Source organism: Urocampus carinirostris, chromosome 10 (genome assembly GCF_059441175.1).
Source record: "Urocampus carinirostris isolate Australia breed hairy pipefish chromosome 10, RoL_Ucar_1.0, whole genome shotgun sequence".
NCBI lineage: Eukaryota > Metazoa > Chordata > Actinopteri > Syngnathiformes > Syngnathidae > Urocampus > Urocampus carinirostris.
The window spans coordinates 32,569,345-32,587,705 of NC_142358.1; the positions used below are offsets into that span (position 1 = coordinate 32,569,345).

The 18,361-nt window shown below is 38.9% G+C and overlaps 2 protein-coding genes across 2 annotated transcripts in view; both read left to right on the top strand.

The window, feature by feature from the left end:
* atm (ATM serine/threonine kinase) overlaps positions 1–1,579 on the top strand; it is a 36,155-nt gene extending 34,576 nt beyond the window's left edge. Inside the window, exon 63 of the mRNA XM_088345866.1 lies at positions 860–1,579. Within this exon, the coding sequence (XP_088201992.1) occupies positions 860–1,040 (181 nt within the window). The 3' untranslated portion in view covers positions 1,041–1,579. The remainder of the gene's footprint in view (positions 1–859) is intronic.
* LOC148358770 (transmembrane protease serine 2-like) lies at positions 1,572–18,229 on the top strand. The gene is made up of 13 exons (XM_088346175.1): positions 1,572–1,586; positions 3,463–3,580; positions 6,136–6,228; positions 6,996–7,112; positions 9,647–9,776; positions 10,901–11,011; positions 11,093–11,136; positions 12,818–12,980; positions 13,063–13,235; positions 15,076–15,177; positions 15,272–15,408; positions 17,492–17,644; positions 18,100–18,229. Exons 1-13 carry the CDS (start codon positions 1,572–1,574, stop codon positions 18,115–18,117), a joined length of 1,374 nt encoding a protein of 457 aa, XP_088202301.1. The 3' UTR covers positions 18,118–18,229.
* Positions 18,230–18,361: the final 132 nt, after the last annotated feature.

The following is an 18,361-nucleotide window of genomic DNA, read 5'->3' on the forward strand; positions in this document are numbered from 1 at the left end:
ACCCGAGTTCGTACAGGTGCTTGAAATCCTGGAAATTCTTGAATTTTAAAGTCCTGTTTTCAAGCTCGGTAAAATGTTTGGATTTTGGGTAAAGTGCTTGAAAATGCTTGAAATTCTTGCCATGTTTCTCGGCAGTCCGACTCGAAAGACCACGCAAAGGGAAAACAATGAATGAATAATAAAGTCGGCTTCAAAATGACACCGACGCGGAAGCTGCGATTGCAGTGCTTTGTATGGCGATGTCTTGTTAAGCGTCATCGCTTCCTCCCCTGTGGTAGAAAGTGGCTGAAAAAAAAACGATCCAACTATTTTCTCAACCGCATCAAGCTTTCTTATTCCACTTTCAATTCAAAAGAAAGGGTATCGCCTTTTCTTTACATTTTACAACAACCAAATCGAATGGATGCACGAGATGTTAAACAAGAAAAATGTCAATGTTCTTAGCGCGCTGGTGATACAGTACTGTATGTTTACACACGAACTAGTAAGAGGAAGCTTGATTTCTTCTTCGGGGGGGTACTGGATGAGCTCTCACAGCGCCGCACGCCGGGAGTGGCGGAAAGAAGCACTACAGTAATTTCCTGTACTCGGAAAAAGGTGCACAATACAAAGTCTAACTCACATCCTGAAAAAAATGTTCGTATCTACCGATTTTCGGAAGTCGAATAGTCCGAAGTAGGGGAGCGTCTGTATATACATACTGTATATTTTTTTTCTGGTGATGCCAGTATCGCTTTTGGAGCAGCGCTACTCTGGATGTTTGGATGGGAAGACACTTGTTGTGTCTGTTTTGAATAATGTTTAAAATCAATCCAAATATTTGAATAATAATATTTGGGTTTTGCCAAATTTCCCACAGTGACAGCCAAAGTTTCAACAAAGTGGCGGAGAGAGTGCTGCTGCGCCTCCAGGAGAAACTGAAAGGCGTGGAGGGAGGCACGGTGCTTTCTGTGAGCGGACAGGTCAATCTGCTTATTCAACAGGCTATGGACCCCAAAAACCTCAGCAGGCTGTTTCCAGGCTGGCAAGCTTGGGTTTGAATGACACCAGACCCCTGATCCTACATTAACTGTTTGGTCATTTTTTTATATTAAAAAATGAATTGTTTTCTTTGCCAGTTGCAAACATGTCTGAATGTATATCTTGAGATTTTTTTTAATCTGTCACCGCCATTTTTTTAGTTAATTTATATGCATGTTTCTATGACTTTGTAATTATATGAAATATAGCTTAAATAAATCACATCGGAAAGAAAAAAACCTTGGTTTTGGGTTGTGTTTGCACTGCGCACTCAAATAGGGCAACGAGTGTTTAGACAAGTGAACAAAGCTTGTTGTGGAAAACTTCGGAAGATGTGAGAAAGTCAGGCGGGGCCACTCTGGCTCGCCATCACTCGTTTGATCACCGACGCTGTGACATAAGAGGAGACTCTTACTTCTTTATTTTTTAAAGAAAGTTTGATTTTTGTTGATAATCATACTTATTTTTTCTTTGAGTTGCAGCATTTACTCTGAAGCCATTTTGACAGAATATTCAGACGGCGCAGACGGACGTTTTCAGGAAAATAGAAAATGAGTACCAAACCGGTAAGTTTTTTTTAAAGACTATTATGTAATGTTCTATATAACAATAATTATTTTTGATGCCTTATCAACAGAGACTTGTTCTGTTGGGAATTATTTTCTCTATATTTTTTCTGCTTCAACCTACTTGTTGCCAACATTGTGTATTTATTTAATTTATATTTTATGTACGATTATTACGTGTAGTTGATATTAGTGTATTTAGTAGATTTTTGCAACTATTTGCAAATGGTTGGTCAGTTTTGTGCTTGTCTTGTTGGCAGTGAATGAGTAATCGACATGAAATGTCATACTGCTAGTAATACTATATAGTAAATCAAGTTTTGAATATGTATTCCCTCATCCAGGGGGATATTTTGATAGCACCCCCACACCCAAATTGATTCTAGAACAGTGTTTCTCAAACCATTTTAAGCCAAAGTGTACTTTGCATTAAAAAGAAATCTTGAAGCGCACTGTCCATTCAAAACGTTTACAAATTGATTCTCTTCACCATTTTTTTAATGTTAAATTAGCATTTTACCTTAATTGGCAGTATAGTTATTTTATTTTTAATTTGTGGTCATCGTGCCTGTGGGGGGTAATACAGGTTATTTTTAGATTGGTTTATAATTTTGTATTTGGCTGTAGGTTTCATTTTATTTATTTTTCAAATACTTTTATTTACATTTTCTCTTTAATGGTGGTACAAAAAATTGAAGGAGACCGTAAGCATAGGGGTCTCCATTGAAAAACAATTTCGTAAGTATGACATTTCCCACCTAAGCACACTTAGCTACACTTTCATACCATCCAGGGGAAAAGAAAAGAAAACCTACCATAAAATAAGTTTTTAAGTGGAAATAATGTTAATAACTATGACAATATGGATAGTGTATGTGTCCATATTTACACACACACATACATAAACACATAAATGCACATGTATACATACATATATACACACACACAAGCATACATTATATATAATATATATATAATATAAATGTACATACACATACGTATACACACATTTATTTTTTCACAAATCACAAAATAAAGCCAGTTATCTGCCAGTGGAACAAAACATTTATTTTACTAGGTATATGTTTTCCATTTTAATTCTTAGTAAAATATGATTAAACTCTCCAAAATTATATGCAAGATTTTTCTCAGGATCTGGCATAACAACCCCTCCCACACACACTAGAGGGTGCTAACTTGGGGGGAGTGGCTGGATAGCACCTACCTGCGCCTAATCTGTTTTCACACCTGCACTTCTTTATTGCTCCAGCTCTTCATTTTGGTTGGTTGGCTATTTTTATTTTATTTTTCAGTGCACTCAAGCTGTTTAAAGCTTTATCTAATGAAATGATTCATTTAATGTATTTCCCCGTACAACTTCACAAGCGGATAATTAGTACATTCATAAGAAGTTATAGTATTTGTTTCCTCCATCTACTGAGGTTTTTACTACATTCTATCTTTTTGGGGTGAAAGTAATAATTCAAATCTGGAAAGATTGTACTAATTAATATGTCATATTTCGCAGTGAAATCAAACTAAAGACGTTATTAAACATACTGTGCTTACCTCATGATCAGATAATTAGTATATAAAATGAGAAAAAAATTGTTAACTGCTGCCACATACTGAATGTTGGTCACTAGGTTGATACCTGAATGAAAACCAAGGCACTGAACAATGGGATACTTTTTATATTAATATATTATTTATATTATTTTTGCAAATGCAATAATGGGCAGTTTACGGCGGCACACTAGACAAGGTCTCGGCAAGTTTGAGACATAGGTTGGCAGTTTGCACACTGGTTGAAAAACACTGTTCTAGAGCAAATAAATACTTGGATAGATCAAAAATAATCCTGTTGACTCTTTAGTGGGTGGCCATTGACAGGAAGCGTCCTCCTAGCCGGTCTGAAGTGAAGCCTCAGTATGTCCACCATTTGGCCCCAAAGTCTCCGCCTGAAACCACCTTTGACACTCCGCAACAAAAAGGTACCTTAAGTTCCACACAAAATACTGAAATATTAATCTTTTATTAATTCACTTGATGTCATGTGAATGTTTGAATTCAATATAAATGCTAGGGTTATTTAATGCCAATGGTAATGTACTTGACAATATAGTACAATTAGAGGTAAGATTCTGCCTTAAATCGCAGCCTGACCCCACCCGCGGGCATATAAGCCCGAACCCGACTGATTAACCTGATTTGAAGGACCAAGCCCGAAGTCAACCCGAAGCTTTACTTTGGCGCCGTAGTATGCATTACGGCTTAAGCAAGCAGCTTGGAGTTTACTTGGGAACGAGTCCCTCAAATCAAGTGCGCATTTCGGCAAAGTGTAGCGAAATGAAACTGAACAAAATGTCACCGAAAAGAAAATCATATTCTGCAGATTACTAGATGTAAATAGTGAAATATTTCGCCGAAAAGCAGAAAGTAAGTTGGTAAAGCGGAAACGACGTCCGACGTAAGCGACGTAGAGGTGGAAAGAGGAAGCGGCGTGACACATAATATAAAAATGTCTTTGTATTTACTAATTTGGAGCAAACTGATAGTTTGGTAAACAGGTTCTTTATGATAGAGTTATCAGAATAATATAACTATGGCGCAAAAGTGCGCATTTCGGCACCGAACTGGAGCGCCAAAGTGTGTTACGTGGGTAAAAGTGTTGTTGCTTCACAAAAATATTACACAAGTAGAAAATAACTGTAATCTAAAAAAATTGAGTAAAAGTAAGTGCTAAATCATCCAAAAAAAAAAAAAAAAAAAAGCTCAGCCCTAGACCGGCCTGAATAATACTTAGTTATACTAAATTGGAAAAAACACGTTTTTAATAGTATACAACTGTTATATAGTGACATCACACCAAAACACAACCAACACACATTTTTTCAAAGATGTGTTAACTTCCAACAATTGTACTTGTTATTTATTTATTTTAAGGATGGAAAGTGATTTCACGTGCGTGGTGGTCGTTTTTTTTTTTATTTATTTGAGGACAAAAATGGTCAAACTAGGGGAAAGAGTGTTTCAAATACAGTCCAAACCTGAACCCTAAAAATAGAGAAAAAAAATGATGCGTTTATACAAGCACTTGAGAGACACATACGTGCACGCGCCACACCAGCAGCTCGACAGAGGCTGCAATGACGATTTCAGCCAGAAGATGGCGTCGAGAAGTCGAATATTTTTAAAGTTACAGATGGCACCTTTAAAGGGGCAGTGTGTATCATTTGCCCACTAGATGTCGCTGTTTAATGTCGTGCAACCAAAAACGAGTTCTAAAAAGTACAAAAGAATGCAAACTACAGAGAGACTCAAAGTGATCATTTTTTTCTCTCATTCTGTCTTTTTGCGACATTTTCTTTTTTATTTTATTTTTTAGGATTTCCCGTAGCAGCATGCTTTGTAACATAAATAAACATTTGTTGACCTATAAGTATTTAAAGAAATGCATTTATATATGATAATTCATGTATTTTTGCTTTTTATTCAAATTCATTCTGTTTTAATTTGTAATGATTGAATGATTTTATTACCATTAGGAGAGACTAAATAATACAAAATGTCCTTTTAAGTTGTTTTAGATAGATAGATAGATAGATAGATAGATAGATACTTTATTCATCCCCGTAGGGAAATTCACACTTCCAGCAGTCTACCCCGTTGTTTAATAACAGATGAACATGATGCCCTAGGGGTGCTTGTAGCGAAGTGGATGGCGTCACGCCAGTCCAAAAATTCGACATCCCTGCGGCAGATGGAAAACTTTTCTTTGTGAAAATCCAGGGATACACCACCTCGTGTTAGCAAGTCCGCCTCCTCTCCGATTCCCCCCGGCTTTCGTGTCTCTGTTTAGCGGCGTTGAAGCCGGATTGCTCCGGGTGGCTACACGTTAGCGTCCGGAATGCTAAACGTGAGCCACGTTTCCGCAAAACACAGCAACTGCGCTCCCTGTGCGCTTCGATGTTTTCCACCAGCACTCGATGATCTTATTTGGTCGTGAGTTCGCATTTACCATGATTACGGATGGTACCGAAGACTTATAACGCCGCTAGCCGCTTCGCTAGCTCCGGCTTTTCCTCCACGATAGGCCCCTTCATCACGCCGGCACGAGAATTTTTCAGGGCAAGGAGTTGAAATTCCTTGAATACACGCATTTCTTGTGCGTTAAAACCCATGTCCATAGGATAGAAGTAATCCATAGTGTAGTTGTCAAAACGGGAAAAAAAAACACCGAAGATAGGAGCAGACAATAAAACAATAGGGCAGCTGCTGGAAAAGGCAGCCGCTCGTGGCAGCGCCGCTTTTTAGTATTTATATTTAAGTTTAAGCGTAGAATAATATGTCAGTATAATTTTGTTGAACGTCAGAAAAGATAGCATTTGATAAGTAAATCTATTGTTCACTGCATTATTCAAATAAAACATTTATACTTAAGGTATACCTTATTAGACTACTTTTTGCTGAGTAAAACTGTTTTTTAATAGGGAATGTAAATGAAATGTACTGTATCACTGATCACATTGTATTTATTTCATAAAAGATTTTAAACAGAAGTTCATTAAGTGCAGTGTGGTTGCCGTCATCTGCCTGCTGCTCCTCTTGCTGGTGGTGGGAATCCTCCTGGCCTATTACTGTAAGTATATAAGTGTATATATAACTATCATTACATAAGGCTATGTGACATATACCGTAAATTCCGGACTGTAAGCCGCTACTTTTTTTCCTAATTTTCAAGCATGCGGCTTATTCAGTGATGCGGCCAATTTATGTAATATTTCTAATGGCCGCCAGCGGCGCTCGAGTGTTGCTACCATTAACTGCCCTGTCAAAGCTATATTATTATTATTAAAGCTTTGAAAACTCTCTCGGTGTACCGTCTTTCTTTGTAAATATGTGTAACCCATGTATAATATGTATTTGCAACTGTATATTTTTGTAATGTATTTTAAACACTTATTCTAATATGTTTTGCACGGGTGAACGAAAAATGAGGGGCGGAACAAACGCGGGGTGCCGAGTTTAAGTGGGGACCGCTAAAGGTGAGGGACAATTTCCTTTATTCTTTGTTTTTTAATATCAAGTGCCTCTCATTTTATGTTTATTCTGCAGTAATCAAATGTTACTATGTATTTGTTTCATGTTCTGATGCTCGTTTATGATTTATCCACAAAAAAATATACTTTTGAGGGGCTTGGAACGGATTAACACATTTACATTCAAAAGGCATCTCTACTTACAAATGTTTACGGTACCAAAGCTACTTCCGGAATGAATTACATTCAGAAGTAGAGATACCACAAAAAAATATATGTATGTACATATATATATGCCAATGAACTCTTCCCCTGTACAGTGGACAAAAAGCTCTCCTGACCCGTCTATGCTCCGTTTGTATGGCAGATTCCTCTACATGTGTGCACGGAATAGCATGTGGCGGTAATTCAGGCTGTGTGTGGGACTCCCAGTGGTGCGATGGGGTAGTGCAATGTCCTGCAGGCCAAGATGAAGCTCATTGTGGTAAATAGCCTTCAAGAATTGAACCGGACTTGTTTCAACACAATTATGGTTGTAAGACATTTTCAGATCTCCCTTTATCGTAACACTTGAAAAATTCAAGTCTTTGAGGTACAGTGTGTATTATCTAGCACAGTGGTCTCCACCTCGCGGCCCGGGGTCCAATTGCAGCCCCCGGGATGATAGGTTAAGGCCCCCGCCTTAATATGAGAGTTTAAGGGACAGTTTCCCACTAAATGCCACTGTATTTTGTCATGCCACCGAGAACGAGTACTATAAGCACAATGGAAATAGACTAAATAGGTCTAAAAGTGACCAAAATGCACCTTATTGCTTTTGAAAAGATGAATAAGAATAGAAAAAAACGGATGGTTTAAAGGACAAAAAAGAAAAGAAAACATGAAAAAGGAATAAGACAAAAAGTAAAATTTAGTAAAGAAGGAAAATAAAAATGAAATAAAAGAACATTTTGCATTCTGTCATCTTTGTTTTGGTCTTTCTTTTTGAGTCCATTTTCTTTTTTTGTTTTTCTTTCTTTTTCTCCATTTTCCTTTTTTGCTTCCTTTCCCGCACTTTTCCTTTTATTCTTGTCTTCATTTTTTGCCTCTTTTTGAATGTTTTTCCCACATTCGTATTCCTTTTTTCTTTCTTTTTGTCTTTCTTTGGAAAAGTCCGATAAAAATTGGAGGAAAAAGGCTGCTTTTTGCTCACCATCAGCCTCGTAGTCTGTATTCTTCTTTGGACTCAATCTTGGTGGTACTGCACGTTACAGCGACATCTAGTGGACGAATATAGGACACGTGTATTTATCAGCGCTGTTTATGTGGAAAACTCCATTTGGCCCAACCTCACCCGGACCTTAGCTTCAGCGGCCCCTGACTCAATTGAGTTTGAGACCCCTGATTTAGTGCATTTTACTGGTAGAAAAAACTGAATTGATTAAAAAATAATTTAAAAAATGAATATAAAGGAGCTGTATAAAATTTTAAACTTTTTTTCTTGCATGTGCGAATATGTGCATTTCTTGGATGCGCTCGAGTAAACGCTCCTTTTTCATCCTCATTGGAGTTTGGACTCCACTTTAAACAGGCCTTTTTCTTACTTTCACCATTTTCATGCTATACTGACACATACAAACAAATAAAAACACCATGTGACATGCATTAAGTTACTCTACAACCCCGCCCCATCCCCCCATTCCTCCTACTTAACGTTTTCCGCCCCGAACCGCTTTGCCAAAGGTAATATAAAAGCAGATGGATGTGGTAGGGAAAAAACAAGGGCTTTTTGAACTCAGTTGAACATTGTTAACACATACTTAACAACAAAAATATGCTACTCTTTAAGGACGCCTCAAACGACACACCCCGTCTTTGAGTAGTAAGCAAAAATACACATATCAATGAATTATATTTGACTACTCGATGTCTCAATATTGTGTAGTAGGGTGGTCCTTAATGGGGGTCGAAATTTTTTTTTTTAAATATTGGGCTCTGACCCCCCGCATATGTTCTTATATCGATAAAAACACACTGTGTGCAATTTTGAACAATTTGGATAATATTTAGAGGTAGCTCAACGACTTTGAAATTTCCCAAAATGGTAAAATTTTGGCAATTTTCGAGAAAAAACGGAAATCTTAACCCTATGTGTACGGCGTTTTAGAACATCCAATTTCAGTCCATTGCTTATAATTGTAACACAAGAAAAGTTACAAGTAACTTTGTACACTAGGTCTGATATAATGTGCGAAAAATCCTTATTTTTCATACCAAAATTTCAGAGGCCTTGAGCGACCTCTAAATATCCTTTGATTTTGATGAAACTTTGCCTAATTACGTTTTGTATATATTGGAACATATTCAAGGGGTCAGAGCATGAAATTTTAAAAGTCGAAAAATAAGGACCACCCTATTGTGTAGTGCTACCAAAAACGAGTGCTACACAACACAAGCAAGAATACAAATTATGCAAAACTAAAGTGACCAAACTATCATTTTTCTTCTCAGTTTTTTTTTTTACCCTGAAGTTTTTTTTGGGGGGGGAAACCGTAGCAGCAAGATGAGTCATATCAGCTGCCTCTATGTGAGCTTCATGTTTTGTCAAATAAACACAAATTTCTTGACCTACGAGTATATAAGATGCGTGTTTTTTTGATCCTGTATTTTTGCTTATCATTCAAATCAATAGTGTTTTATTTACAAGAGTTAGGTTTTCTTAACAGTGGTTGGTTGTTTTGGATCCCTTAACCACTACGGTCGTAGGGGCACCATTTCCTGTGGTGTGTCTTGGGCAAGTACAGTCCGGTGGCACCCATCCCTCTCCAAGCCAACATATTTTTCTACCTAGAGGCCCTAAATAATACCCAATAATCCTTTAAGCCCTCGTTTTGGGTCAAATAAGGAGACATCTACTGATCAAATGATACGTACTGTCCCTTTAAATTGAAAAAAAAACAAAACCTAAAATACTGGTTCTGAATGAAGATGTTTTTTTCCATATCTTTTGCAACTGTTTCGCCTTCTTTGTGTGCCCAGTGAGGCTTCACGGCTCCAGTTTCCTGCTTCAGATCTACTCAAGTCAAACCAAAGAGTGGAGGCCCGTTTGTTCCGAGGGTTGGACAGCACAACAGGCACAAGCAAGCTGCCGGGACATCGGTTACAGCGGGTAGAACGCCGTGCTGCGAGCTGTTTTGATTTTCGGTGGAAAGTTCTTGTGGATGAGTCTCCCTTTGTGTTCTCCCTCTGTTTTGTCTTTGCCTCACTATGCCTTTTTTTAAAAAAAATATCTTGGTGGTTTTTTTTCTAATATCATGAAAGTCATTAAGTAGAGATGTTTAATACAGTGACTTTTGATGAGGTTTGTGTCTGGAGATTTACAAATACATTTATTCAGGGCTGCAGGTAACATCTATTTTTAATCATCATTGATTAAGTTGATTATTTTTTGATTCGTCGATGAATCGGAATTTAAAAAAAAACTAAATTTAAATTTCCTTCTATAGTCAAAATAATAAAGTTTTGCACAGAAGGACAAATAGTACACAGAACAACAGAATATTCTTTAATATCAAACAACAACAAAATAAAAAAAGTTTTTGACCTATCTGTCTGTGTCTGTCTGTTTCTGTATCTGTCTGTTTCAGTTTCAGTATTTGTGTTTCTGTTTGTCTGTGTCTGCTTCTGCTTCTGTCTGTCTGTCCGTCTGTCTGCCTGTTTCTGTCTGTGTCTTTCTGTTTGTTTCTCTGTCTGTGTTTCTGTATCTGTGTTTCTGTTTCTCTGTCTGTCTGTTTCTTGTGTCTGTTTCTGTGTCTGTCTCTGTTTCTGTGTCTGTCTGTTTTAGTCTGTCCTTCTGTTTTTGTCTCTGTATGTCTCTGTGTTTGTCTGTCCTTCTGCTTTTGTCTCTGTATGTCTCTCTGTCTCTGTCTCAGTCTTTCTGTGTGTTTCTGTGTCTGTGTGTTTCTTTTTCTGTGTCTGTCTGTCTCTTTGTTTGTCTGTCTGTTTACATCTGTCTGTCTCTGTCTGTCTGTCTGTCTGTCTGTCTCTGTCTGTCTTTCTGTGTGTGTTTCTGTGTCTGTGTGTTTCTGTTTCGGTGTATGTCTGTCTCGCTGTTTGTCTGTCTGTTTACCTCTGTCTCTCTCCGTCTGTCTCCGTCTGTCTGTTTATACCATATAATATAATCTATCTGGGAGGTGGCTAGAGTCAAAAAACACATTCACCAAACAATAATTCCCCTTCACTCTTCCAATGAATGGTGTTGTTTAAATGAAGTTTGATTGATTGCTCTGACAGGAGCACAAGAATCACATCAGGCCATCAGGAGGAACATGAAGACGACTCATTCTGGACGGTGAAATCCAACCCAGACCCTCTCGTCCCTATCGTGCAACAGCTTGCTCCCAGGTTTTGAGAATACAAAATTTCAAAACTAACTACTGGTAACTTCATTCCATCTATATTGGGTTTTTTTTTTACATTTCACAGCAATCATTGCCCGAACAACACTGTGGTGACCCTGCGATGTACAGGTATGGAACCCCCACAAAGTATGGTTTAATGCAATAGAAAATCTGCTCCTCGCCGATGCATTCATATTTTACGGTATCATATCAGCGAGTTAACAGACCAAGTTACCAATATGAGTTCTAAATTTAATTTAATGTTATAGCTATAACGGTGATTTGGTAAATTACAGTATTAATTAGCGCTGCTTTTTCTGATTGTTGCTATGGTAGTATGCTGATTCTTCTTCAATGGTATACAGGAGGTTATTGTAATGCACAACTTTCGGGCTAAAGTTAGGGCCTGTGTCCACCAAAGCGTTTTCCCGCTCCGAGCGAATTTTTCTAATTGTTTGTAATGGCAGTGCCGCGATTTTTTTGTTGAAAACACCAGCAGTACGACTAGGTGTTAGGCAGGATTTCTGCGCAAAACTCTTGGTGCTAAACCTTGTTTTCTGGTTGCAGAGTTGATGAATGTTTAATTTGTGGAAAACGTGCCACTTGTGAATGTCCCATTTTACGAAGCCATCTAATCACAGTACAGGAGGGGCGGAATGGGACCATTACCGCATCAACTCAATGTCATCCTTGTGTTGTTTTGACAGAGATACTTTGCATACACAAATACACAGCATGGCGTTTACGATTCTTTATATTAATGGTTACCAAAATTTTGCAGGCTGGCGCCCCCTTGGCTCCCCAGTGTACTCCTAGCGCCCCCCCATCACCCCCAAGTAATTAATTCAAACCCACCATTCCTGCTAACTTATTAGCACTACTGCTACAACTATTTATTACTCTTATTATAACATTTCACGTATTTACTTGCATGTATAAAAAGTGTTACCTCAGTTTTGGGGTTGCACATAATTCGACATTTTTAGTCACAGCATTGGTTATTTCTTTGTACCTTTGCGAACTTTTTTCGTACGGCGTGAAGGTCGCAAATGCTGCTTCGATAGAGGTTTGTTTACCTCCCAGTCCATTTGTAGCTGCACCTTCTTCTTATTTTACTTGTATTCCTTTGTACATGCTGTGATCATTTTTAAGGTGCTGGACCTAGCGAATACGCAAAAGTAAATTCTGCGATGGGCGTTTTCTTCTGTTCCACGTACACTTCGTCAAAACCAAAATAGGTCCAAACAAGTGATGTACCGCCCTTCTTCGGTTTAAGCTTTGTTTCATTCTCGTTTGTTGACTCTGGGACTATGTTTACTGAGTCCGCGATGACAGTCAATGAGCTCACACAATGGGTGTGGCATAGTGTGGTGCTTGAAAACTTCTAATCACGTTTATTGGCTTGTGCTATTATTAAAGCTTGCCTCTGTTTGGTCGCTTTTAAAACTCAAACAATAACAATTGTGGTTGGCCAAAACTCCATCACTCACTACAAAACCTTGAAAAAAACAGAGTGCTTTGCAGTTTCACAACCGCACTACTTTCAAACTACTGACTTCGACTTCGGACTGCCGCCCCCTACCGCCTTCTTCTTCCTCACCGCCCCGAGGGGTGCTGTACCACCCACTTTGGGAACCACTGTTTTATATAATGAAGCCTAATACAACTTTGCATATACATATGTTTAAAAATAGAATTATATTTTTTAGTATTACAATTGAATTAACCTCTAGCAGGACCAATTAAACACTGGAGGCCCGCCAGAATATTCCTACATATGGGCAACCATGCATTATTTGTCTCATCCCAGATTGTACAAGAGGAGAAAACTCCAGCGTGGACTCGGGGGGCCAGCCGGCCTCCTCGGGGTCCTGGCCCTGGCAGGTAAGCCTGCAGCTAGAAGGCTCACACCAGTGTGGAGGTGCAATCATTTCCCCCTTTTGGATCCTCACAGCCGCTCATTGTGCACTCATGTGAGTCTTCACAAGCTGGACTTTGATGTAGTTGAGCATTTTATCCATGAACCATCTCCTGTGTTCTATATTTGTGGTGCAGGAACTCAAATCCTGGACAGTGGTCAGTGTATGCGGATCTAGTAGAACCTTTGGGGGTTCTTTTTAAACCCGCTCACAGGGTGAGCCGCGTCATCCCTCATGAAGGCTTCGACCGAGTTACTTACAGGAATGACGTCGCTTTGATGAAGCTAAAAAAGCCTCTGGATTTCAGCGGTACGGAACATCTAAGTGAATCTTTGCTTTATTTGGGTAAGGGTTGCCCAAAACCTTTCCTCTGAGGGCCACTTTAATTTTCTAAGCTCCCCAAAATCCCATTTTTTTAATTGTTTTTTGAATAAAGACCCAAATTAGAATAAAATGTTTTTATTGTCATTGATAACAAGGTAGTGAACATTGTTGACAACAAGATTGGACATGGCACTCCTGATAAACACGTAATAAAGACTTCATCCATCCATTATCTGCACCGCAGTAAATCTAAAGTCTTCAGGCAGCGAGCATGGGATACCCTGAACTGTTGCCAGCCAGTCCTTGGAGACACAGAGACGAACAACTCTCTCGCTCATTCACACCTTGGGATAATTTGGAGTCACCAATTATATATTCAGTATATCCATCCATGATCTGCACCGCTTATCCTCAGTGGGATTGCGGGGGGTCCTGGTACCCATCCCAGCTATCTTCGGGCCGTGGGCGGGGGACACCCTTAACTGGTTGCCAGCCAGTCACAGGGCACACAGAGACAGACACCCAGGGACAATTTGGACCGGCCAATTAACCTGACATGCATGTTTGTGGTAAGAAACCAAAGGAAACCCACGCAGGCATGGGGAGAACATGCAAACTCCGCAGTAGCCAGAATTAAACACTGGACCTCCACATAAAAGCTTCAGGAAAAATAGGCAAAATATATTTGCAAGGTAGCGCTTGGAGATAGCTCTGCAAATGAGTGAACAAAGGACCAATCCAGTTCTTGGATAAAATGGGTCTAATTTTCAAGTTTTTTTAATTTCAACTGTTCTTTTGGGCAAAAACAACCACTTTCGAGGGGTCGTTTTAAACAAAATAATAAATTTTAGGCGGCTTGTTTTGCCCTATTAATCACATTTTTGTGATTTCCAAATGCAAAAAATCATTATTTGTATTCATTATCCAAATATTTTCATCTTTAAGCTTTCAAATCAAATTATTTAGTTGCAATCTTTGTTTTATGGAATCAATGTTTTATTTAACTCATTGTTACTATTTTTCTTAACAAAATCTTAAATTCTTATTTCTATTTTTGCAAACGAACATCCCAAAAGGTATTTCCAACCAAAAGAACCCATTTTTGGGATGTTGTTTTGTAATTACCAGTCTCATTTGGAATATTGTTTGCGCAAAATAAGGCAGGAAGTCGTTTGACCACTCGACCTCACCGTATTGTGTCGTGCAACCGAAAACAAGTGCTACGAAGCACGAGGAAGAATACAAACTAAAAATTCAAAGTGAACAAACGGCAAATATTTCTTTTCATTTTTTTCCCCTCCAAGCCTTTTTTGCAAGGGTTTTTGAGGTAACCATAGCAGCAAAATGACACTATTATGTCAGCCACCTCCAGGTGAGGCTTATGTTTTATAAAATGAACATACTTTTTGAGACCTATGATTATTTTTTTTATTCATATTTATATGGTTTATTTTATGAAAACGATTTTTTATTTTATCAATAATTGTTTTTGCCAATAAGAGGCGCTACATACATTATCTATCGTTTGATTGTCTGCGTAATTTGGGTTAATATGAAGAACTTTGCTTTCAAATTTGAGAAAAATGACGAATAAATGAAAGAGAATCATGACTTTGATTTGTTTGCATCATTAAACGCATTTTTGAGTAGCAAATATTTTCGTTTCCTGCATTTGCTGCAAGCAGTATGCAAACGGACCATTGGCTTTAACCCGGACACCATTTAGGCCCTCATGTGTTTTGTTGCACCAAAAAAGAATAAGAACATTAAACTAAATTTGTTGGATGAATCATTTTTAATTTTCTGTTTGGATTTGCTTCATCAGCCTCCAGTAATGTCGGTCCTGTGTGCCTCCCAAATGTTGGTCTCAACATTTCAGCTCCCCTCAGTGGCTGGACTACAGGATACAGAGTGTCAGTCGACGGGGGTGAGGAATTACGCAAGTTGCCTTTTTTTGAAGATGCTATATAAGACACGTGTAGTTTGTTGTCTAACCTTAACCGTACATATTGTTCCTTCAGATGCTCCATATTTGGTGGAGTCTCAGGTGTCCCTCATGGATGCAGCCACCTGCAACAGCTCAACAACTTACTATGGACAAATATCCAAAGGAATGGTGTGCGCCAAACGGCTGCAGACTGGATTGGATGCATGCAAAGTAGGGAATGCAGTTGCTTTTTATGCACTGGAGGTTATTTAAAGGGACACTGTGTATTACAGACGCTCCCCTACTTACGACCATTAGACTTACGAAAAACGGTAGATACGAACATTTTTTTTATCCAGACATTGCTGTAAGTTAGATTTTGTATGGTGTGCACCTTTTTCCGAGCACAAGACATTAATGTAGTGCTTCTTTCCGCCACGTGGTGGCGCTGTGAGAGGTCAGCCAGCATCCACCCGAAGAAAAAAAAAAAATTCTGCTTCCTCTTCCTAGTTCGTCTATAAACATTCTATACTGTCTATGTCTATACTATCGCCAGCGTGCTAAGAACTTTGACATTTTTATTGTTTAATACAGTGTTTTTCAACCTTTTTTGAGCCAGGGCATGTTTTTTACATCGGAAAGATTTCGCGGCACACCACTAACCAAAAATGTTATAAAATGACACTGAGCAGTATGTCTCATCTCATTAGCTGCACCGCTTATCCTCAGTAGGGTCGCGGGGGTGCTGGAGCCCATCCCAGCAATCATCGGGCAGTTGGCAGGGGACACCCTGAACTGGTTGCCAGCCAATCACAGGGCACACAGGGACAGACAACTCGCTCGCTCATTCACACATAGGGACAATTTGGACTGGCCAATCAACCTGAAATCTGAAATGCATGTCTTTGGAAAGTGGGAAGAAACCGGAGTGCCCGGAGGAAACCGGAGTGCCCGGGGGAAACCCACGCAAGCACGGGGAGAACATACAAACTCCGCACAGGAAGTCCGGTAGCTGGATTTGAACCCACACAGGAGGTTCCCGAGACCTTAGAACTGTGCCGCACACGCGCTAACCACTGCGCCGCCGTGCTGCCCTGAGCAGTATGTTTATTTACAATATGATTTATAATACCCCCTGTTTTTACAGCACAGACACTTGACAATGACATCATATTTGCAGAAAATGATTCATAAATGTTTTATAAAATTTTACATTTTAAAAAGTGACATTGGATAATTTCTCACGGCACACCTGACGATTTGTCATGGCACACTAGTGTGTCGCGGCACAGTGGGTAAAAATCACTGGTTTGATACATCGTGCATCCATTCAATATTGGTTGTTGTAAAGCAGGGGTGTCAAACTCATTTGAACTCGGGGGCCACACGATAGAACAAACATTCTGTCGGGGGCCGGACTAGTAGATTAAAGAGAAAGAAAAGAGAGATAAAGAAATAAGAGAAAGAGGGAAGGAAAATGAGAGAGGGCAGGACAAAGAAAGAAAAAGAAGAGAGGGAGAGAGCGTGAGAAACAAGAGATAAAAAGTCGTGAGAGAGGGGGAAATGAAAGGGAGAGGAAGAAAGAAATCCAAAGAGAAATAGAAAGACAGAAAAGGGAAAAGAAAGCGCGAAGGGTAGGAAGAGAGAAAGAGAAAAGAGAGAAAAGGAAAAAAGGAAGTTAGAGCAAAAGAAGTTAAAAAGACACAGAGAGAGAGAGAGAGAGATACACAAGTACAGTGTCTTTGTTCGAGACACCTGGCTTTGACAACATCAAGTCAACCTGCAGCATGTTTTTCTCTTGCGCTTCTCTGAGTGTTGTCTCGCGGGCCGGATTCAATCCTTTAGCGGGCCTGATCTGGCCTGCGGGCCGCCTGTTTGACACCTGTGTTGTAAAGTGTAAAAAAGAGGTGAGCTGTTTCTTTTAAAATGGAATAAGAAAGCTTGATGCGGTTGAGAAAGTGGTCGGAACGCTTTTTTCCGGCCACTTTTTACCACGGAGGAGGAAGTTGCCTAACTTTTGGAGGACCTCTTGAAGCGTATTTTCCAAAAGTAAGTTACTCTTTTTTTTTTAATCTTTATAGGGCATATCATTTTATAAAATATTTATTTTTTTTAGTCTAAAAAATAAAGGTCACTTATACAAGCCTTAAACATACGTTCCATACAAAATATAGCACTGAAGCGACTTACGAGCAAATTCAACTTACGAACGATCGTCTGGAACGCTTTCGTTGGTCGGGCAGCGTCTGTATTCAAATTTAGACATTTGTATGAAATACGCTTGGATTGGATTTTGACAGTGTTTGTCTTCCAGACGGACAGCGGTGGTCCTGTGGTGTCTCAGAGGGACGGCCATTGGTGGTTGGTCGGGGACAACATCTGGCCTGAAAGTTGCACTGACCTGAACAAACCAGGGGTTTATAGCAATGCCACCTATTTTTTGGACTGGATATACAGGCAGATGAAGGTAATTAGCTTATTCATAGGATTGGGTAGGGTTACTTGAACTTGATTACTTTCAATTACTTTTGGATTACTTCAATACCAAATATGCTAATAAAATAGAAACCAAATATGAATAAAATGACTAAATTTTGTGCAGGCTTGGGGAGTAACGGAATACATGGAGCGGCAAAAATGATGTTGGCAAGCTGTTTGGAATTATTTTCATTTTGTTTCTGTCGCATTTTATGTTAGTTTTGCCGGAGATCAAAGAGATCAAAGCCACGAGAGAAAGCTTACCACGTGTTGTGAGTCATCATTTGATTCATATTTAGTTTATTTTGTCTTTTATTAGCATATTTGGTATTGGAGTAATCCAAAAGTAATTGAAAGTAATCAAGTTAAAGTAACCCTACCCAACCCTGCTTATTCACTCATGCAAAAGCACATCGGTCTTGACTTTGTTCATTTCATTTGCAGAAAAATCAAGACGAATGAACTTATTATAAAGATAAAATACATCTTCGGACTGATTTATTCATGTAAATAATTGCAATTGTATCATTTTGTATTCCTTCTTTTTATTAAAGGGGCAGTGTGTATAACTTGACACCTAGATATTGATGTATTGTTTACTGCAACTGAAAACAAACTACAGAGACTCAAAGTGACCAAACCGCACAGTTTTTGTATTATTTTTTAGCATGGTTTTTGGTTTATTGGGGTACGTGTTGCAGCAAGA

What these genes read in the sequence shown, in the direction of transcription:
- LOC148358770 (XM_088346175.1), top strand. An exon ending in AATCCTCCTGGCCTATTACT is followed by an intron (nt 6,229 to 6,995) that starts GTAAGTATATAA and finishes TTTGTATGGCAG; the next exon opens with ATTCCTCTACATGTGTGCAC. An exon ending in GCCGCTCATTGTGCACTCAT is followed by an intron (nt 12,981 to 13,062) that starts GTGAGTCTTCAC and finishes TTTGTGGTGCAG; the next exon opens with GAACTCAAATCCTGGACAGT.